We start from the raw sequence: 22,091 nt of genomic DNA, 5'->3' as shown, positions 1-22,091 counted from the left end.
CCTGGGTTCAAATGCAGACTGTCAGCAACTAGCTTTGAGGCACAGGGAGTTTGTACCTTGCTAAGTCTCCTGTCTGTAACAGAATGTACCTTATGGGGTTATTGTGAGGGTTAAGTGAGATAAAGCACTTGATACCTGTACTGTTATTATTATCATTATTATTATTATTATTATTATTATTATTATTACTGTTACTAACACCACCACCCCAGGAACTCAGCAGCATTTCTGGGACCAGAACAAGATGCTTGACTCAAAGTCCCATGTTCAACCATTTAATCAACACGTATCTGTTGTGTTTTCTACTAGAACATAATGTCTTATCTTCCCAGAATTCCCGTTCCAGTCCCGTCTCCCCTCCAGTGCCTTTCCCCCAAACCATCAATTAGAATAAGCAAACAATGAGATCAAAGGAATGTTTATTACATTTCTGGGCCTACTTCCTCCATAAATAAGTCTACAAAGAGTTGGGAAGTAGGACCAAGATATATACAGGGCGGAGAAAAACACGGTAGTAAGATTCAGGAATCAGTATATATCATCCGCCTCAGCATCCACCTATTTTCAGGTGCACTAACAAAGCTGACAGGCTCCCCACTGGAGTAGAGACAGCAGGGTTCCTGCTGTAGGATCTCAGAATTTTGGGGTCCATTGCAGGTTGAGTCTATGACCCAGGTCCGAAAGTCCCAGCCTTTTCTGCCACCTCCAGGGCTAGCTTCAGGTTCTGGTCAAACAGTTCACACCTAGCCCAAGTCCAGGAGACACAAATAAGAAAAATGTGTGAGACCTGAGGCTTCCTTTCCATCCACCTTAGGGACAGAGGCAGGGCCAGTGGAAATTCTGCCTGAAGAAGGATATGAACCCCAAGTAAAATCTTTGGTTTCTCAGGAAGGAAACAAAGGGAAGGGAAGGAAGGAAAGGAAAAAAAGGGAGGGAAGGGAAGGAAAGAGAGGAAAGGAAGGAAAGGAAAGAAAGGGAAGGAAGGAAGGAAGAAAAAAAAACTAGTCACTTTTGTTTTATTTAAGTAATACTCTACTAAATTCAAACTAACTTGGGAGGCAGTATCCAGGGACTGGAGAAAGAGCAAGGAGGCTTTGATCAGCATCTGGGGAGTGGGGCCACCTACCTGATGGGCATTTCCAGGGAGTAGAATGGATTTTTGAGGGCAAAGTCCGAGTAAATTTCATAAATCTTTCGGAGAAGAGAATCGATTCCAGCTTGCCTAGGGTCTGCCAGTACCACAAACTTGATCCCTGAAAAGGAGCAGGGAATGGTTACCGAAGGGTAGAGAATGTGGCAAATAATGTCATCCTGTGTTTGTACAGCACTTCCAACTCTGAAAAGCACTTTCACAAACCCATATTCATTTTATCCTTGTTATATAAAGCAGGAAAGCCAGGACTTTGTCTCTATAGATGAGACCAGAGAAGTGAAGGGCTTTATCATGGTCACCCAGCTGATCGAGAGATGAGGCTTTGAGTTCTAGCTGTCACTATTAGACTATCTTGGGGTTCTTACCAGAAGAAGTGCCAGGCAGGGACAAATTCATGCAGTTTTCAATTTTCTGCATTCAGGGAGTGAAACAATGATATGTGTATCCAAAGGCCATTTCCATTTGGCTTTCAAATTTCATTTTGGAAGAACGCATACCTTCCAAAATGTATGCAACATGAGATAACATTAAAGTAAGTTTTATCTGAGCACAGGATAACCAGGGCTGAGCATGGAGGGTGACGTGGACAAAATCGGTTTCAGATTAAATATTTGCTTTGGACTCACAAAACAAATAAATAGATGTGTCTGTACAATTGTCCTAGGAAAAATGACACCTCCTCCCAGTTCTTACCCAAGTTGTCTTTGGCCAATCCCTTCCTCCATCCTGCCCATTCATCTACTTGAAGGCACATACCTGTCAACGTCTGGAAGCAGTGCAGTTTGAATGTGTCTGTCTCTAGCATCTCAATGCCTGAGCTGCCCTGTTCAGGAGATAGCTGGGAGCCGATGGCAAAGAGCCTACAAGCAAAGGACAAAAAGTTGGGGATACAGGCACTGCTATCAGGGAGGCAGGCTTGTCAAACATTTCGGTTGAATTGACCCTATCAGATGAGGTGTTAACTTTACAGCCTGGGGCAGTCCGGAGAAGTAAAACTGTGCAATGACAGGCAGCATTACCAAAATTTCTTAAAAGTTTAGTTGGATTTTGCATATATTTTATATAACATAGTTTGCTATAAAAACACTTTTCATTGAAAACTTTGGGTAAAACGAACACTCGGGGAATATGTGCCCTGCTAACCCCCTGTGGCTATAGTACCCCAGCACAACATCTCATACCATAGTTGAGAGTAGGAAAAGACCTTAAAGACCATTTTGTTCAATGGCCTTACTTTAAAGATGAAGAAACTAAGGTGCAAAGAAGAAAAGCTGATTTAATCAAGATCATGCTACCCAGCATTAGCTAAAACACAGATACACAGGTTCGGTTCCTCTTCTCTTCACAACACAAGAACCCGACAATTTAAGAGGAGATAGAAAAAGGTAAACACTTCTGTTCGGGGGACTGACGGCAAAATCAGACTTGTCTAAGCGCCAAGTGCAGGTCAATGGGCACTAGGTAGGCTCGGGGGACTTACGAGTGGAACATGGAGGCTAGCATGAGTTTCTCATTGGAGGTCAGGCGGGGCCGGCCGAATCGAATCGACACCGGATAATTCGCAGGGTTGCCCAGGTAGTCCAGCACCTCTTTCCCGTCAGCCGTGTACTTGCCGTTCACGTCCATGCCATTGATGGCCAGCACAGCATGGCCCACTACAGAAGTGACGCTAAGGGTCAGGGAAGCGCCAACCTGGGGATTCCGCCAAGGGGACAAGGGACGCGGTTCCTGGCACCCTTCTAGCCCCCTTCGCCAGCACCGGGTCCCGGATCCCGCCCCCGCGGACCCGAGCCTCGCCCACCCCGGATGCCGTCGCGCTGGCCGAAGGCAACCAGCACACGCTCATCGTGGAGCTTGAGCAGTAGATCGAGTGGGTAACTGAAGGTTTTCTCAGCCTCAGCTCGAGGTGTGTAGCTGTCCAACTGGTAAATTAGGCCGCCAGCTTTGTTTACCACATACACACTAAAAATCGCCATTGCAACCAGCCCGCTCCAGGATACGGGTTCGGCTCTTGCCGGAAGCCCCGCCCCGGAACTGCAGTCCAGGCCCCGCCCCCGGCAGCCCTCCCCCTTTCTCCGTCCTGCCCTAGCGCGCGGCTGCCTTCCGCGCTTGCGCACTTCAAGTTGCTGGAAACTGCTGAATTATTTTCCGCTTCTCTTTCTCGATTCTTAGTGCTAGGAAATGCCAATATGTGACTGCTTCACAGCGTACAGTAAAGTCCAACAACCTGAGTAGATACTGAGGGGAAGCTTTTAGAATGTGCTCCTTGGAAACTGCACTGCGATTCAGTCAACTGGCTCTGACACGAGAGGAAAGATTTTCACTTGGAACTTCCTCTGCGGGGCTCCGCCCATTGTCCCGGAAGTACTGGGTGCGGTGGAGGTTTCTGGTCCTGTTGGCGAGCAGCACTTCCTTTTTGTCCGACATTTTATCAAGGCTGCAGTGGCAGCGACTGCTCTCTGAACTTCGCCATGGTGAGCTTCTGTGGTGTGAAACCGGTGGGATCTTTAAAGCGGGGCGATGCTAGGGCTGAGTGGAAGTAGGATGGGACGGGACTGCTTCTTGAACTGCCGGACTGCATCCCAAGGCCGGCTGGGGTATTATTCCACCCATGTGCTCCGGTGCTGGAGCTTGGGCGGGGGTGGGGAGTTGCTAGTAGTGGGGGGGCATGGGGCTGCCTTTTGACGTGGCTGCATTCCCGCTTTCCTTCTACAGCCGCCCAAGGACGACAAGAAGAAGAAAGATGCCGGAAAGTCGGCCAAGAAAGACAAAGACCCAGTGAACAAATCTGGGGGCAAAGCCAAAAAGAAGGTAGGAGAGAGTCTCCTTTTAAGAGAGTGAGGGAGACTGGGGGCACCCGCCTCATATAGCTGCTACATTAGTAACGTGTGCAGCAAATGGCTTTTAGGTAGGTTTTAGAATCAATTATTAGGGTTTTACGTTCTCGTCTCCATTCGTGGTGTCTGTTTCCTCACTTGAAGAGTGCGATGGTACATAATGTTTAAGATCTTGAAAATTAAGTGTTTAAAACGTTTACTCAAATGCCTGGCACATGGTGTTTTGGTGCTTTCAATGATCCCGTGGGGGCTTAACCCATATTCCAAAGCTTGAGGATTTGACTGATTTTTTTTCCAAATTATGTGTTATTTTGGTCCATTAAGAGTAGCCAAGATCGCTTTTACTTTGGATCTCGGCTTTCTAATTCTTTTAATTTGCAGATTTTGTTGGGTTTTTGCAGGCCAAGAAGCAGAGCCAACCCTCTCCCTGTAGTTCTACAGCCAGGGAGAGGATTTCTCTCAGACAGGTTGCTTGGGAAGGAAGGGGTGATTCTGCCAGAATGCTGACTTTTTTCTTCTTGTTTTTGTGAGTAGAAGTGGTCCAAAGGCAAAGTTCGGGACAAGCTCAATAACCTAGTGTTGTTTGACAAAGCCACTTATGACAAACTCTGTAAGGAAGTTCCCAACTACAAGCTCATAACTCCTGCTGTTGTCTCTGAGAGACTGAAGATTCGAGGTTCCCTCGCCAGGGCAGCCCTTCAGGAGCTGCTTAGTAAAGGTGAGGGGTGTGTTGCACTGGTATGCTCTTGCAGGTTAAATTTGGCCTGACGATGTTAACCATCTTAAGTGGTTTTACTAGGAAAGCAATTGGAATTAAAGGGGGGGGGGAGGGGCATAGCTAGACCATTGGCTGTTGGTGATATAATTCTGTTTTACCCTTAGGGTAGACCCTGAAGGAGGGCTCTTAACCATTTTTGTGCTATCTATATGGCAATTTGGTGAAGCGCAAGTATCTTATTAATGTGTTAAATTGAGAAATTGACTGGTGGGTTGAATTAATATAAAATCATATTAGTGATGAGTATATTTTAAGTTGTCTGGTGACTAATATAATGTGGAAATACTGATTTTAATTTACAATATAATGCTATGAGGGTGATTGCCAACAGCAGGTAATGGGCCCCTAAGTTAGAGACAATATAGTAAAAATAGATGGTCATCAAGCATTAGATCTATACCATTCTTAACTGAATGGTCTGAAGTTCAGATTCAGCATTAATACTCTGGGAAGGGTTACAGATTATAGTTTCTGGTATTTAGTGGTACTACTATATAAAAACCTTATCCTATTTTTTTAGGACTTATCAAGCTGGTTTCAAAACACAGAGCTCAAGTAATTTACACCAGAAACACCAAGGGTGGAGATGCCCCAGCTGCTGGTGAAGATGCATGAACAGGTGAGCAGGAAACTGGGGGCTTATAGTGAAGGAAGTGTAATGCACTCATTTACAAAGCACCATGGTTCTGATTTCTCTTTTAATTTTTTTTTTACAGGTCCAACCAACTGTACATTTTGAAAAATAAAACTTTATTAAATCAAATGAATGGTTATGTCTGTTTTTTAAGAAAGAGAATTGCAAAGGATTTAGTGGAAAGAATAATAGTGTACTGAGGTAGGGGGTTGTTGACTTGTCTTTGAGTCTAGGATGGTTAGGACACCATTAGCTTTTTTCTTTATGCTGTTTGTTCCTTGCTGCAGCTTCAGTTTTGAATTGATGTCTGAAAGGATATGAGGGATAATGGGGTGAAGGGGAGGTTTCCAAAGGCGTACTGATTGCAGGTCGTGGGACTGGACACATACCTGGACTGCCAGCGACGTCCGTTGTTCCAGACGCGGCCAAAAGAGGGCAGCCAGCCTGCACTGGTGCTAGAGCTGTGATCAAAGTTAGCCCCAACACGGTCAGGGGGGAGTTTCTTCAGTTTCTGTTTTTCCTCTACAGCGATAAAGAAACAGTTACATCAAGGTGGCAAGATTTAAAAAACCCACTACCCTTCTTGAATTAGTTTACTTACTTTCTTTAAGAAATTCTTCATAGGAGGGGCCTATTTGTCGGCTCCCAGAGCTGTGTTCCTCATCTTGGATCATCCAGGGAGGTGTGGCACCTGGAAAACCCATGAAAGTATAGTTTGATTTTCTGACACCATCACATTCAAGATACTGAACATCACCTGCAAGCTATCCTGTCCCCTTTTGAAATCCTCTCCTTGTACCCCTCCCCCATCTCGGCAACCACTGATATGCTTTCTGTAGCTAGTTTAACTACTTAAGCTTTTATATGAACAGAATAATATGGTGCATGCTTTTTTTCAGCTTGGTTAAAAGCATAATTATTTTGAGGTTAATTCATGTTAAATGTTATCAACAGTTCATTTTTTTATCGACTACTACATTGTTGGTCCATTCATTTACTGATAGATATTTGGATTACTTTGTGTTTGGGGCTGCACTGAAGATTTGTATACACATCTTTATATAGATGTGCCTTCTTTTCTCGAGTGATACTTAGGAGTGGAAGGGCTGGAACATAAAATAATGGTCATATATTTTTAAACTTTTATAGAAACTGCTGCACTGTTCTCCAAAGTGGTTTTGTACCATTTTACATTCCCACCAGCATCGCTGCCAAATATTTAGTGTGGTCAGTCCATAAATTAAGTCATGGTTTTAATTTCCATTTTGCTAATAACAATGCATCTTTTCATTGGGTTTTCTTACTGAGTTTTGAGCATTCTTTATATATTTTGGATACAAGTCCTTTATCAGATGTATGCTTTATCTTAATATCTTTTAAATGTTAATTGCCACCTGAAAGTTTGAGAAACACTACCCTGGGCCTCACCTGAATGAATGTTGCCAACTCCGGGTATATCCTGTAGTTGGAAATGGAAAAAAAAATCCTAAATAGGAAAGCCAAGAGATCACCAAGGAGGGTGAGAAAAGAGGTCTGGAAATACAAAACTAGGGAACAGAGCAACAAGAGGGAAAGCCTGCAGAGGAGATGGGAGTGGCCAGAGGAATAGGTGGAAAAATCTGGAGGGGTGTTCTGGGAAGAGGAGGGGGCACTGGCCCTCTCCTGCCTTGCTTATCCATTATACCTGGTGGCCAATGAATGTCAGAGGTTGTCCTGCCTCCATCCAGTCAAGCTCTGGAGTTGCCGGCAGGTCCAAGTATGAAGGCTGCTGTGAACTGGAGGCTACTCCGCTGAAAAAGACAAAATGGAGCCAGGCTGGCAGATGAGGTCCCTGGGCCATAGTAAAGGATGATCACCACTGCTGTAAGGATATCCAGCAGGAACGGTTTCCCAGCCAAGAGATTACAGAATGTTCTAATTCCCAGCCGATTCCTTAACAATCTTACCTGTTTTTCCCTTTCCAGCTTCCAGGTGCCGAAGAGCCCTCTTCTGGGTCTAGCACTGCCTGAGGCTGAGTTTGATTGAGGAAAAATGAATGTGTCTAGGGTGCTTAAATGCCTGTCTAGGCCATGCCCCCACCCTTCAGACCCAGTAGCACAGAAGGAACAAATTGGGACATGGAGGGCGCTGCCCACCTTGCAACCCCCCCACCCCACCCCAGCCTGGCCCACATCTCCACAGACAAGGCCTGCCCCTGGTGGACAGGGAAGGGATTTCAAGCTGAGCAGATGAGAAATGGAGTCCGTGAGTTCTCTTGCTGGTAGGTTAGATGCTGGACCTAGGAGAGCCAGGGATCAGTGGATTTGGATACTGCTCTGGATCTTCTGAGGAAAACCAACCTCTAAGACAGACTGAACCATCTCCTGCCGGCTGTGCTCCACTTCACGGATCTGAGCAGCCATCTGTGGGTGAGAGGCTGCTTAGACAGTGTACAGGATAATGGGAGATGGGCCCTTCAGAGGCCTCTCCTTTAACTTACCTCTTTGATCACTTCATCTTCTTTTTCCTCATAGGAATCTAAACCTCTCACCATGGATTTCTTGAATCTAAAAAGAAAAGGAGCAAATCAGCCCAGAATCCCTCTCTACCAGTGGTCACTTGCACTCCCTGCCAGTTGTGAAAACTTCCTCAGTAGGGGATAGTTTCTTTAATTTTGAGAAATTTTAAACTCACAGAAACAAAAGAAGAGTACAATGAACACCCAATATACCTCTTACCTAGATTCACCATTAAAATTTTGCCACACTGGATCCACTTCTCTTACATACACACACATTTCCTTTTTGCTAAACCAAAAATACGTTTCAGATGTCATGACACTTAACCCTAAATATTTCAGCAATGCATCTCCCAACAGTGACACCATTACCGCACTTAGAAAAGCCAGTCTACACAGGCATACCTCGTTTTCCTGTTTCACAGATAACTGCATTCTTAGAAATTGAAGGTTTGTGGCAACTGCCTCAAGCAAGTCTATCAGCACCATTTTTCCAACAGTATATGCTCATTTCATGTCTGGGTCACATTTTAATTAAGGTATATACATTGTATTTTAGACATAATGGTATTGCACACTTAATAGCCTACACTATAGTATAAACATAACTTTTATAGGCACTAGAAAACCAAAAAATTCATGTGACTCACTTTATTGGGGTGATCTGGAACCAAACCCGCAATATCTCTGAGGTATGCCTATACTCAAATTTACCCAGTTGTCTCAAAAGGGCGCTTTAAAAGTTCTCCTTTCCCTCATCCCTAATTCCAGGGTCCACTGAAAGTTCACACATGAAATTTAGCTGTTATGTCTCGTCTTCTCCAAGTCTAGGACAGTCCTACTGCTCCTGTATTTATTACTTTGAATCCTTTGAAGAGCCTATGCCAGATCTTGCACGCCATCCCAGATTGTGAATTCATCAGGTTTCCTTATAATGAGATTCAGATTAAACCTTTCTGGCAGGAATAGCACATTGATATTCCCATTGCATCATCTCAGAAGGCACATAAATATAGAAAGTCTTATGCTGTTAGCAGTGCCACGCCTGACCACTTAACTTTTAGACCTCTCCATTATAAAGGTACATTTTCCTCTTTGAAAATAGTAATCTGATGTAAAGCTTTTGAGTCTGAATGAATCTTCTGTTTCTTTGTAACCTTTCACTCAGTGATTTTAGCATCCTTTGATAATCCTTACCTGAATCAGTTATCATCCTGGAGGTTGTGAAACGGTGATGTTTTCTACCAGTCTTTATTAGCTGGCATTTTCTAGTAAAAGAGACCTTTTGCTTCTTTTTTTAAAGATTATTATGGAGATTTTTTTTTTAATTTCCATATGTTTTGATTAGGGATCCCATGTAACCCAGTTTGCCCAGAACAGTCCTGGCTTATGTCTGCTGCTGTCTTGGTGTCATCATTAGCACTGCTATAAGTCTCATCCAGGTTTGGATTTAAAAAAAAAAAAAATCACCCTACTTTATGTCATAATTCACTACTGTCATTTTTTTTAAATCTTTAGTTTTATTTACAAACACTCCATATCCACCAAACATACACTCTGCCCTCCCCATCCCATGATGACCTCTTATCTGCTTTCTGTCTGTGATTTGCTATTTCTAGATATCTCTGACAAGTGATATCATATATTGATCCATTGGTAGCTGTCATTCTTTTTGATGTTTACATTGATTCTATATTTGGCTAGAGAAAACCTCTTTGAGCCTAGTTCCTGTGTCTTCTGGACAGGATGCCAATAATATCTGAACATTTCTTTGCTTTCTAGCACAAGATGTTCCAGGCTCACCTTATACTTTGCCTGTTCCAAACCTGAAATCAACCATTCCTCTAATGAACCCTGGTTCCTATTTTTTTTAAATGCAATTTTATTGAGATATATTCACACCATAAAATCCATCCAAAGTATATAATCAGTGGCTCACAGTGTCATCATCGCCATAATCAATTTTAGAACATTTTCATTACTCCAAAATAAAGAAAAAATTAAAAAGAGAAAGAGCGGCCGGCGGGACGCGCAGTGGGCGCCACGCGCTCGCCCTGCAACCCTGACCCCGGCCGGGCCCCTGGAGCCCATGGAGACCCGAGCCGCCCCCTCCCCACTTTTGAGGACTTCTGCTGTCTTTAAGAGTCTTCTGCCAACTTTGCCCGAGGGAAGTCGGAACAGTGGCTGCCCTCATAGAGGCCTCCAGAGATCTGAAGGAGCCGATCACAGTTACTCCTCCAGGAAAGTAGGTAGAAAGCCAGGAACTGCGTAGACTGGACACCACAGAGCAATCTGCGTTTGGGCATACTTCATACAACACTCATGAAAACGTGGAACTGCTGAGATCAGCGAAATCTAAGCCCAATACAGAAAGCTTCAAAGACTTGCAATTTGGGCAGGTCAAGTCAAGAGCAGAACTAGGAGAGCTCTGAGACAAAACGCAATAATCCAGTGGCTGAGAAAATTCACTAAACACCACAACTTCCCAAGAAAAGGGGGGTGTCCGCTCACAGCCATCATCCTGGTGGACAGGAAACACTCCTGCCCATCGCCAGCCCCATAGCCCAGAACTGCCCCAGACAACCCAGTGTGACGGAAGTGCTTCAGATAACAGGCACACACCACAAAACTGGGCGTGGACATTAGCCTTCCCTGCAACCTCAGCTGATTGTCCCAGAGTTGGGAAGGTAGAGCAGTGTGAATTAACAACGCCCCATTCAGCCATCATTTCAGCAGACTGGGAGCCTCCCTACACAGCCCAGCAGCCCAGAACTGCCCTGGGGGGACGGCACTCACCTGTAACATAGCACAGTCATCCCTTAACAGAGGACCCGGGGTGCACGGCCTGGAAGAGGGGCCCACTTGCAAGTCTCAGGAGCCATACGCCAATACCAAGGACTTGTGGGTCAGTGGCAGAGACAAACTGTGGCAGGACTGAACTGAAGGATTAGACTATTGCAGCAGCTTTAAAACTCTAGGATCACCAGGGAGATTTGATTGTTAGAGCCACCCCCCACCCCCGACTGCCCAGAAACACGCCCCATATACAGGGCAGGCAACACCAACTACACACGCAAGCTTGGTACACCAATTGGACCCCACAAGACTCACTCCCCCACTCACCAAAAAGGCTAAGCAGGGGAGAACTGGCTTGTGCAGAACAGGTGGCTCGTGGACGCCACCTGCTGGTTAGTTAGAGAAAGTGTACTCCACGAAGCTGTAGATCTGATAAATTAGAGATAAGGACTTCAATTGGTCTACAAATCCTAAAAGAACCCTATCAAGTTCAGCAAATGCCACGAGGCCAAAAATAACAGAAAATTATAAAGCATATGAAAAAACCAGATGATATGGATAACCCAAGCCCAAGCACCCAAATCAAAAGACCAGAAGAGACACAGCACCTAGAGCAGCTACTCAAAGAACTAAAGATGAACAATGAGACCATAGTACGGGAGACAAAGGAAATCAAGAAGACCCTAGAAGAGCATAAAGAAGACATTGCAAGACTAAATAAAAAAATGGATGATCTTATAGAAATTAAAGAAACTGTTGACCAAATTAAAAAGATTCTGGACACTCATAGTACAAGACTAGAGGAAGTTGAACAACGAATCAGTGACCTGGAAGATGACAGAATGGAAAATGAAAGCATAAAAGAAAGAATGGGGAAAAAAATTGAAAAAATCGAAATGGACCTCAGGGATATGATAGATAATATGAAACGTCCAAATATAAGACTCATTGGTGTCCCAGAAGGGGAAGAAAAGGGTAAAGGTCTAGGAAGAGTATTCAAAGAAATTGTTGGGGAAAACTTCCCAAATCTTCTAAACAACATAAATACACAAATCATAAATGCTCAGCGAACCCCAAATAGAATAAATCCAAATAAACCCACTCCGAGACATATTCTAATCACACTGTCAAACACAGAAGAGAAGGAGCAAGTTCTGAAAGCAGCAAGAGAAAAGCAATTCACCACATACAAAGGAAACAGCATAAGACTAAGTAGTGACTACTCAGCAGCCACCATGGAGGCGAGAAGGCAGTGGCACGATATATTTAAAATTCTGAGTGAGAAAAATTTCCAGCCAAGAATACTTTATCCAGCAAAGCTCTCCTTCAAATTTGAGGGCGAGCTCAAATTTTTCACAGACAAACAAATGCTGAGAGAATTTGCTAACAAGAGACCTGCCCTACTGGAGATACTAAAGGGAGCCCTACAGACAGAGAAACAAAGAAAGGACAGAGAGACTTGGAGAAAGGTTCAGTACTAAAGAGATTCGGTATGGGTACAATAAAGGATATTAATAGACAGAGGGGAAAAATATGACAAACATAAACCAAAGGATAAGATGGCTGATTCAAGAAATGCCTTCACGGTTATAACGTTGAATGTAAATGGATTAAACTCCCCAATTAAAAGATATAGATTCGCAGAATGGATCAAAAAAAATGAACCATCAATATGTTGTATACAAGAGACTCATCTTAGACACAGGGACACAAAGAAACTGAAAGTGAAAGGATGGAAAAAAATATTTCATGCAAGCTACAGCCAAAAGAAAGCAGGTGTAGCAATATTAATATCAGATAAAATAGACTTCAAATGCAGGGATGTTTTGAGAGACAAAGAAGGCCACTACATACTAATAAAAGGGGCAATTCAGCAAGAAGAAATAACAATCGTAAATGTCTATGCACCCAATCAAGGTGCCACAAAATACATGAGAGAAACACTGGCAAAACTAAAGGAAGCAATGGATGTTTCCACAATAATTGTGGGAGACTTCAACACATCACTCTCTCCTATAGACAGATCAACCAGACAGAAGACCTATAAGGAAATTGAAAACCTAAACAATCTGATAAATGAATTAGATTTAACAGACATATACAGGACATTACATCCCAAATCACCAGGATACATATACTTTTCTAGTGCTCATGGAACTTTCTCCAGAATAGATCATATGCTGGGACATAAAACAAGCCTCAATAAATTTAAAAAGATTGAAATTATTCAAAGCACATTCTCTGACCACAATGGAATACAATTAGAAGTCAATAACCATCAGAGACTTAGAAAATTCACAAATACCTGGAGGTTAAACAACACACTCCTAAACAATCAGTGGGTTAAAGAAGAAATAGCAAGAGAAATTGCTAAATATATAGAGACGAATGAAAATGAGAACACAACATACCAAAACCTATGGGATGCAGCAAAAGCAGTGCTAAGGGGGAAATTTATAGCACTAAACGCATATATTAAAAAGGAAGAAAGAGCCAAAATCAAAGAACTAATGGATCAACTGAAGAAGCTAGAAAATGAACAGCAAACCAATCCTAAACCAAGTACAAGAAAAGAAATAACAAGGATTAAAGCAGAAATAAATGACATAGAGAACAAAAAAACAATAGAGAGGATAAATATCACCAAAAGTTGGTTCTTTGAGAAGATCAACAAGATTGACAAGCCCCTAGCTAGACTGACAAAATCAAAAAGAGAGAAGACCCATATAAACAAAATAATGAATGAAAAAGGTGACATAACTGCAGATCCTGAAGAAATTAAAAAAATTATAAGAGGATACTATGAACAACTGTATGGCAACAAACTGGAGAATGTAGAGGAAATGGACAATTTCCTGGAAACATATGAACAACCTAGACTGACCAGAGAAGAAACAGAAGACCTCAACCAACCCATCACAAGCAAAGAGATCCAATCAGTCATCAAAAATCTTCCCACAAATAAATGCCCAGGGCCAGATGGCTTCACAGGGGAATTCTACCAAACTTTCCAGAAAGAACTGACACCAATCTTACTCAAACTCTTTCAAAAGACTGAAGAAAATGGAGCACTACCTAACTCATTTTGTGAAGCTAACATCAATCTAATACCAAAACCAGGCAAAGATGCTACAAAAAAGGAAAGCTACCGGCCAATCTCCCTAATGAATATAGATGCAAAAATCCTCAACAAAATACTTGCAAATCGAATCCAAAGACACATTAAAAAAATCATACACCATGACCAAGTGGGGTTCATTCCAGGCATGCAAGGATGGTTCAACATAAGAAAATCAATCAATGTATTACAACACATTAAAAACTCAAAAGGGAAAAATCAATTGATCATCTCAATAGATGCCGAAAAAGCATTTGACAAAATCCAACATCCCTTTTTGATAAAAACACTTCAAAAGGTAGGAATTGAAGGAAACTTCCTCAACATGATAAAGAGCATATATGAAAAACCCACAGCCAGCATAGTACTCAATGGTGAGAGACTGAAAGCCTTCCCTCTAAGATCAGGAACAAGACAAGGATGCCCGCTGTCACCACTGTTATTCAACATTGTGCTGGAAGTGCTAGCCAGGGCAATCCGGCAAGACAAAGAAATAAAAGGCATCCAAATTGGAAAAGAAGAAGTAAAACTGTCATTGTTTGCAGATGATATGATCTTATATCTAGAAAACCCTGAGAAATCGACGATACAGCTACTAGAGCTAATAAACAAATTTAGCAAAGTAGCGGGATACAAGGTTAATGCACATAAGTCAGTAATGTTTCTATATGCTAAAATGAACAAACTGAAGAGACACTCAAGAAAAAGATACCATTTTCAATAGCAACTAAAAAAATCAAGTACCTAGGAATAAACTTAACCAAAGATGTAAAAGACCTATACAAAGAAAACTACATAACTCTACTAAAAGAAATAGAAGGGGACCTTAAAAGATGGAAAAATATTCCATGTTCATGGATAGGAAGACTAAATGTCATTAAGATGTCAATTCTACCCAAACTCATCTACAGATTCAATGCAATCCCAATCAAAATTCCAACAACCTACTTTGCAGACTTGGAAAAGCTAGTTATCAAATTTATTTGGAAAGGGAAGATGCCTCGAATTGCTAAAGGCACTCTAAAAAAGAAAAACGAAGTGGGAGGACTTACACTCCCTGACTTCGAAGCTTATTATAAAGCCACAGTTGCCAAAACAGCATGGTACTGGCACAAAGATAGACATATAGATCAATGGAATTGAATTGAGAATTCAGAGATAGACCCTCAGATCTATGGCCGACTGATCTTTGATAAGGCCCCCAAAGTCACTGAACTGAGTCATAATGGTCTTTTCAATAAATGGGGCTGGGAGAGTTGGATATCCATATCCAAAAGAATGAAAGAGGACCCCTACCTCACCCCCTACACAAAAATTAACTCAAAATGGACCAAAGATCTCAATATAAAAGAAAGTACCATAAAACTCCTAGAAGATAATGTAGGAAAACATCTTCAAGACCTTGTATTAGGCGGCCACTTCCTAGACTTTACACCCAAAGCACAAGCAACAAAAGAGAAAATAGATAAATGGGAACTCCTCAAGCTTAGAAGTTTCTGCACCTCAAAGGAATTTCTCAAAAAGGTAAAGAGGCAGCCAACTCAATGGGAAAAAATTTTTGGAAACCATGTATCTGACAAAAGACTGATATCTTGCATATATAAAGAAATCCTACAACTCAATGACAGTAGTACAGTCGGCCCAATTATAAAATGGGCAAAAGATATGAAAAGACAGTTCTCTGAAGAGGAAATACAAATGGCCAAGAAACACATGAAAAAATGTTCAGCTTCACTAGCTATTAGAGAGATGCAAATTAAGACCACAATGAGATACCATCTAACACCGACTAGAATGGCTGCCATTAAACAAACAGGAAACTACAAATGCTGGAGGGGATGTGGAGAAATTGGAACTCTTATTCACTGTTGGTGGGACTGTATAATGGTTCAGCCACTCTGGAAGTCAGTCTGGCAGTTCCTTAGAAAACTAGATACAGAGTTACCATTCGATCCAGCGATTACACTTCTCGGTACATACCCAGAAGATTGGAAAGCAGTGACACGAACAGATATCTGCACGCCAATGTTCATAGCAGCATTATTCACAATTGCCAAGAGATGGAAACAACCGAAATGTCCTTCAACAGATGAGTGGATAAATAAAATGTGGTATATACACACGATGGAATACTACGCGTCAGTAAGAAGGAACGATCTCGTGAAACATATGACAACATGGATGAACCTTGAAGACATAATGCTGAGCGAAATAAGCCAGGCACAAAAAGAGAAATATTATATGCTACCACTAATGTGAACTTTGAAAAATGTAAAACAAATGGCTTGTAATGTAGAATGTAGGGGAACTAACAATAGAGAGCAATTAAGGAAGGGGGAACAATAATCCAAGAAGAACAGATAAGCTATTTAACGTTCTGGGGATGCCCAGGAACGACTATGGTCTGTTAATTTCTGATGGATATAGTAGGAGCAAGTTCACAGAAATGTTGCTATATTAGGTAACTTTCTTGGGGTAAAGTAGGAACATGTTGGAAGTTAAGCAGTTATCTTAGGTTAGTTGTCTCTTTCTTACTCCCTTGTTATGGTCTCTTTGAAATGTTCTTTTATTGTATGTTTGTTTTCTTTTTAACTTTTTTTTCATACAGTTGATTTAAAAAAGAAGGGAAAGTTAAAAAAAAAAAAAAAAAAAAAGAAAAACAAGGAAAAAAAAAAGATGTAGTGCCCCCTTGAGGAGCCTGTGGAGAATGCAGGGGTATTCGCCTACCCCACCTCCATGGTTGCTAACATGACCACAGACATAGGGGACTGGTGGGTTGATGGGTTGAGCCCTCTACCACAGGTTTTACCCTTGGGAAGACGGTTGCTGCAAAGGAGAGGCTAGGCCTCCCTATGGTTGTGCCTAAGAGCCTCCTCCCGAATGCCTCTTTGTTGCTCAGATGTGGCCCTGTCTCTCTAGCTAAGCCAACTTGAAAGGTGAAATCACTGCCCTCCCCACTACGTGGGATCAGACACCCAGGGGAGTGAATCTCCCTGGCAACGTGGAATATGACTCCCGGGGAGGAATGTAGACCTGGCATCGTGGGACGGAGAACATCTTTTTGACCAAAAGGGGGATGTGAAAGGAAATGAAATAAGCTTCAGTGGCAGAGAGATTCCAAAAGGAGCCGAGAGGTCACTCTGGTGGGCACTCTTATGCACACTTTAGACAACCCTTTTTAGGTTCTAAAGAATTGGGGTAGCTGGTGGTGGATACCTGAAACTATCAAACTACAACCCAGAACCCATGAATCTCGAAGACAGTTGTATAAAAATGTAGCTTATGAGGGGTGACAATGGGATTGGGAAAGCCATAAGGACCACACTCCACTTTGTCTAGTTTATGGATGGATGAGTAGAAAAATAGGGGAAGGAAACAAACAGACAAAGGTACCCAGTGTTCTTTTTTACTTCAATTACTCTTTTTCACTCTAATTATTATTCTTGTTATTTTTGTGTGTGTGCTAATGAAGGTGTCAGGGATTGATTTGGGTGATGAATATACCACTATGTAATGGTACTGTAAACAATCACAACTATGATTTGTTTTGTATGACTGCGTGGTATGTGAATATATCTCAATAAAATGAAGATTAAAAATAAATAAATAAATAAAAATTAAAAAGAACACCCAAACCATCCCATATCCTTTATGCCTCTTTTATATATATGTCTTTTATTACTCATCTGCCCATACACTGGGTAAAGAGTGTCACTCACAAGGTTTTCACAATCAACAGTCATGATAAAAGCCATATGGTTATACAATTATCAGGAATCAAGTCTACTGGATTATAGTTCAATAGATTCAGGTATTTTCTTCTAGCTATTCAAATACACTAGAAACTAAAAGGGAATATCTAATGCTTAAGAATAACCTCCAGATTGACCTTTCGACTACCTGAAATCTCCCAGCCACTGAAACTTTATTTTGTTTCATTTCTTTTCCCCCTTTTGGTCAAGATGGCGTTGTCAGTCCCATGATGCCAGGGAAACCCTGGTTCCTTTTAATAGTAAATTGTGTTTAGAAACAAAGTTGTGAGCACTAGCAAAGACTGTACTACTACAGGGGTGTCTCTGCATTGCTTGTAGCCCTTTCAGAGGACAGGGCTTTTTTTATTAAAACCAAGACTTCATACTAATATCTCCCTATTCAAATCCAACACCTCCCTCTACTCCTTTTCTCTTGTCATGGTGAAAACCCTGGTTCCCAAATCATCAATGTTTACACAATTGTTTTATCCTATAATATACCCAAAAAAGATTTCAAATAATACCAATACCACTATCAACAATAAAACTAGAAAGTTTATTTTTTCTTTGCATTTCTTTTACTATTTAGAAAATATCCTTCTAAGAGTGTATAGTCAGAATTTTACATTCAAAAGTTACATAATTCTTTTGTGACTGTTATCAATTTGATAAATAGTTAGGATTATTTGTCTTTGTTTGAAATCAATTTTAGAAAGTGCTTTCTGACCTGATTTATTTAATTTGTAAAACATTTATGTAGGAGAGTGGCTCAGCCATGGCAGCCTTGCATGTATCCATTCAGGTAAAAGTTTGAACTGCAGTTTGTCTGAGGTTTTCTTTGCTGAAGGCTTTGTGATGCCCCTGGAACATGAGAGGATGCGAGGCCAGTAAAGAGTTGCTCCAAGGCCATCTCCCACTTGCCTCCTTGTCCCTGGTCACTGTCATGAGACAGTTTCTCATCACTTCCTGGGTTCTGATGAGTAGTTTTCTGCCCCTCTGATTAGAGCTGCAGAATATAAAACCACTTAGCTGCAGTCTAGATTTGGCTCCTCAGCACTTAAGTATCCCACATTTGCACTGCTGTCATCTGGCCCCTTTTGTTTCAGTATTGTTCTTTGTGGTGTGGGGGACAAGATCCTGAGGAGCTGGCACTTTGGGCTTACTCTTCTTTTTGCTATGAAAGTAATAAACTGTCTAAATCTAAAAGTTGCTCATATCTTTACCAGTCAAGTCAGGCCTTCAAAAGATGGAAGCAAAAAAATAATAATAATAATTTAAAAAAAAAGATGCAAGCAACCCAAGTATCCATTAACCAATGAATTGATTGATAAGCAAAATGTGGTGTGTGTGTGTATATGCACACATACACACAATGGAATATTATTCAGCTGTAAAAAGGAATGAAGATCTGATGCACGAGACAAGGATGAACCTTGATGACATCATGCTGAGTGAAATAAGCCAGACACAAAAAGACCAATATTGTAGGCTCTCACTGATAGAAAATAATTAGAATAGGCAAATTCATAGTCAGAAACTAGAATACAGGTTACTAGGGGCCAGAGAGGGTAGGGAATGAGGAGTGGGGTGATAGAAAAGTTTTGGTAATTGAGAATGGTGATGGTAGCAGAACACAATGTAATTAACACCAAAAAAGGTATTCTCAGAAATCTTGCTTCTATTCTTATCACCTCTCCAAATGACCCATTATTTGTAATCATTTTCATTAGTTTCTTGATTATCTCTTGTGTTCCTTTCTGGAAAAATATGTGGATTCATATATATTATTTTCTTTCTTATATAAAAGGTAGCATTATATATAACATATATTTGCATCTTGCTTTTAACAAAATATCCTGGAAAATATCCTGTTAATCTTCATATTCCTCAAAATTCCTCCTCAACTATCCTGTATTCACCCACAAAAACCATATGGATTTGGGTCAGGATGTAAGAAGTTAGGTATTTCTTATCTTCCCCTTGTTATTCTCCATATTGAGTTCACAGGTTTTTCTGTAACTTATTGGCTCTGAGATCCCCTTGAGTTCCACACCTCATAATCTTGGTATGGGCCCAATTAAAAGTGACACAGTGAGGCTGCCTTCTCTGTGCTGACCAGCTTCCTGCACTTCAATTTTTCAGTCTTTTGGAATCCAGATGAGATAGAATTCAAAACTAGTAAAAGTGGGCACTGAGTGAGCACCAATTTCTTGCATATTGTAAACAACCTCTTCTATTCCTAAAGGCCCTTATTATTCTCTGTGCCACACATTTAATTGATTACAGTCAAGTTTTTTTTTTCTTCTCATATACTATACTCCATTGCTGAATTTATTGTAAATCCCATCCCCTATCTAGATTGTAAACTTTTCAAGGACTCTGTCGTCCTTCTTTTGTATCCTGTTTGGTGCCTCTGAGTGCTATGAAGGAAGCTCCCATAACTGACATAGGTCTGGAGTTCCTTCCTCATAACAGTGACTTACCGCGCATAATCCTGGGGAGAGATCAGAAACTTCTCTTTCATTCGGACCTCAGCCTTATTCTCCCACCAGAATCTGTTGGTTGCTTTCTTGTGCTCTGGACTGAGAATGGAGGAGTAAGTAATCTCAGCTAACGAATACAGAATATTCCTCTGATATCCAGGCACTGGCTAAGTAATGCAAACTGACATCCAGATTTCTACCCCTGCATCTGGGCAAGGCTGACAGGGGAATACTCTTGCCAGTCCCTGCAAGATCTCCACTCTCCCTTCTCCCAATAAAAATGTGAGAATCTGAGGGGAGGTGACGAGCGATGATTTGAGGTAGCTGGCTTTCCCAGCTAGACCACTAAGATCACTGGGACCGTGGCAGCCACAAGCCTCCCTCTCCATCCCAAGATTGACAGTGCCTACAAAGGTAACAGTCCATTATCCCTGATCAAGCCACAATGGCGTCCTCCATCTCACCCACCCTAAACTCTCCCATAAGCGACTGCGCTGGGTGGGGTTCCCAGCCCGGATCTCACCTGGCCAGATGCTCCAGCAGCCCCCCGTGCAGCACCGTCAGGTTTCCGTGGCTCAGGTGTCTGCGCACCTCACAGCCGCAACACACGCACCAGCAACGTCGCTCATGCTCCGGAACGTAACGCTCCACTTGCGCGGCGCGGATGGCCCTGCGGGCGGCCTCCACCTACGGCCGGGACCTCAAATTACACCCCCTCGGACCCTCACTGCACTGCCGCGCGTACCCAGGCACTCCAGCCGCCGTCCGTACCTGAGGTAGGAGCCGCTCCAAAGCCTCCTTAAGCTGCCGCTGATGCTTGCGACTGTAGACGTGTCCGCGACCACAGAAGAAGGTCTGGCGGCACAGAGGGCAGCGCTCCGCAGGCGCCATCGGTCCAGGACTGCGTATCGCCCAGACTGGCAGCTGATCCCTCCGTATCCGGTGACCCCTGACCTCTAGGGGGCGGGGCGAACCCCGCGGGTCTTGCTGCCCCCAGTGGCCAACAGGCGTCACTGCGAACCTTTCTGCGGCTGCACGGGTCCTCCTCTGGGCTCCCTCTCTATGTTCAAACTCCGCACAGTCACCAATATCCCCAAATGCTGTCTCGCCAGTCAAAGTGGTCAGCACTATTGTGCAGATGCGCGGAAAAGTGCACACGCAAAGGAGGTAGGTGAAAACTGCAGGACCACAGCCCACAAACGTCTCTGGGCGTTGACAAGGACCTGTATTGGAGAACTTACCAAATGACTAGTATTTATAGAGTTACTGTGAGTCCAGAGCTTTACATTAATTATTAATAATTAATTATATTAATTATCTCACTTATCTGCACAATAACCCTATGTGTTGTAATATTATTTTACAATTGGGGAAACTGAGGCATGGGGGGGTGAAGTAACTTTGTGGAAGGTTGCATAGGTGTTAAGTAGGGAGTCAGTACCAGGAGGCTGTAGGGGACATGTGCTAGAGGTGACCATACCCTAATACCTAATCACAGTTATGCTCCCACATGGCTGCTTTGAGGTTTGCTCATGTAAAACTGCGAAGGAGACACTGTAAGCGGTGCAGAATCATTGCTGAAGGTTAGCAGACATATTTTTAAAACTGTAAAAGTGCTAATACAGTGGAATTTTTATTAATTCTTTGCAAGTCACTTCTCCCAGAATGAGCAGACTCCCTGTCTTTCCTGCTCTCCTAAGCCTTGAAACCTAAAGGGAATTGCTTCCTCACTGGCTGTGATCGTCTCCACCCTAAAGACACCCCAGGAAGCAGGGTAGGGGTGGGGGACCCAGCCCGGCCTTTTCTTACAGGATGAGCAGACAGAACTAAAATCAGAAAGTTCCCTTTGATTTTGCTGCCAGTTCTGGTGGATGTACTACAAGGTAGCTGGATCCACACACAGTCAATTCTACATAATCCAGGCCCAAAAAGTGACCAGATCTTGACTTCCTGTTGGAGGTGCCCCCTAGGCTCTAGCCTCTGCCAGACTGATCCATTTTGATGACTTATGCAACACCCAGTTCCTTAACCTTCCATCATCCC

General features: G+C 42.5%; 3 protein-coding genes across 5 annotated transcripts; 1 reads left to right on the top strand and 2 right to left on the bottom strand.

Moving 5' to 3' along the window:
- Positions 1-401: 401 nt before the first annotated feature.
- On the bottom strand, positions 402-3,177 carry TRAPPC4 (trafficking protein particle complex 4). Its single transcript, XM_037841675.1, has 5 exons — positions 2,955-3,177; positions 2,634-2,808; positions 1,910-2,013; positions 1,127-1,253; positions 402-743 (listed from the first exon to the last, which is right to left on the bottom strand). Exons 1-5 carry the CDS (start codon positions 3,127-3,129, stop codon positions 665-667), a joined length of 660 nt encoding a protein of 219 aa, XP_037697603.1. The 5' UTR covers positions 3,130-3,177; the 3' UTR covers positions 402-664.
- A 291-nt stretch (positions 3,178-3,468) lies between these two features.
- RPS25 (ribosomal protein S25) lies at positions 3,469-5,531 on the top strand. The gene is made up of 5 exons (XM_037841676.1): positions 3,469-3,627; positions 3,869-3,964; positions 4,525-4,708; positions 5,289-5,387; positions 5,485-5,531. The coding sequence occupies exons 1-4, from the start codon at positions 3,625-3,627 to the stop codon at positions 5,381-5,383; spliced, it is 378 nt and encodes a 125-aa protein (XP_037697604.1). The 5' UTR covers positions 3,469-3,624; the 3' UTR covers positions 5,384-5,387; positions 5,485-5,531.
- CENATAC (centrosomal AT-AC splicing factor) lies at positions 5,498-20,974 on the bottom strand. Of its 3 annotated transcripts, XM_037841672.1 has the most exons (11): positions 20,820-20,974; positions 20,572-20,735; positions 20,049-20,147; positions 7,882-7,948; positions 7,742-7,804; positions 7,349-7,413; positions 7,087-7,192; positions 6,831-6,861; positions 6,004-6,093; positions 5,792-5,924; positions 5,498-5,709 (listed from the first exon to the last, which is right to left on the bottom strand). In XM_037841672.1, the coding sequence occupies exons 1-11, from the start codon at positions 20,937-20,939 to the stop codon at positions 5,652-5,654; spliced, it is 996 nt and encodes a 331-aa protein (XP_037697600.1). In that variant the 5' UTR covers positions 20,940-20,974; the 3' UTR covers positions 5,498-5,651. The 3 variants fall into 3 exon arrangements, with proteins under 3 accessions (XP_037697600.1, XP_037697599.1, XP_037697602.1); XM_037841671.1 differs by having other exon boundaries at positions 5,498-5,924; XM_037841674.1 differs by lacking the exon at positions 20,049-20,147 and having other exon boundaries at positions 5,498-5,924.
- Positions 20,975-22,091: the final 1,117 nt, after the last annotated feature.

This window comes from Choloepus didactylus, chromosome 6, assembly GCF_015220235.1.
Source record: "Choloepus didactylus isolate mChoDid1 chromosome 6, mChoDid1.pri, whole genome shotgun sequence".
Classification (NCBI taxonomy): domain Eukaryota; kingdom Metazoa; phylum Chordata; class Mammalia; order Pilosa; family Megalonychidae; genus Choloepus; species Choloepus didactylus.
Note: the sequence above shows the minus strand (reverse complement) of the source record. Positions and strands in the feature narration are given on the sequence as shown.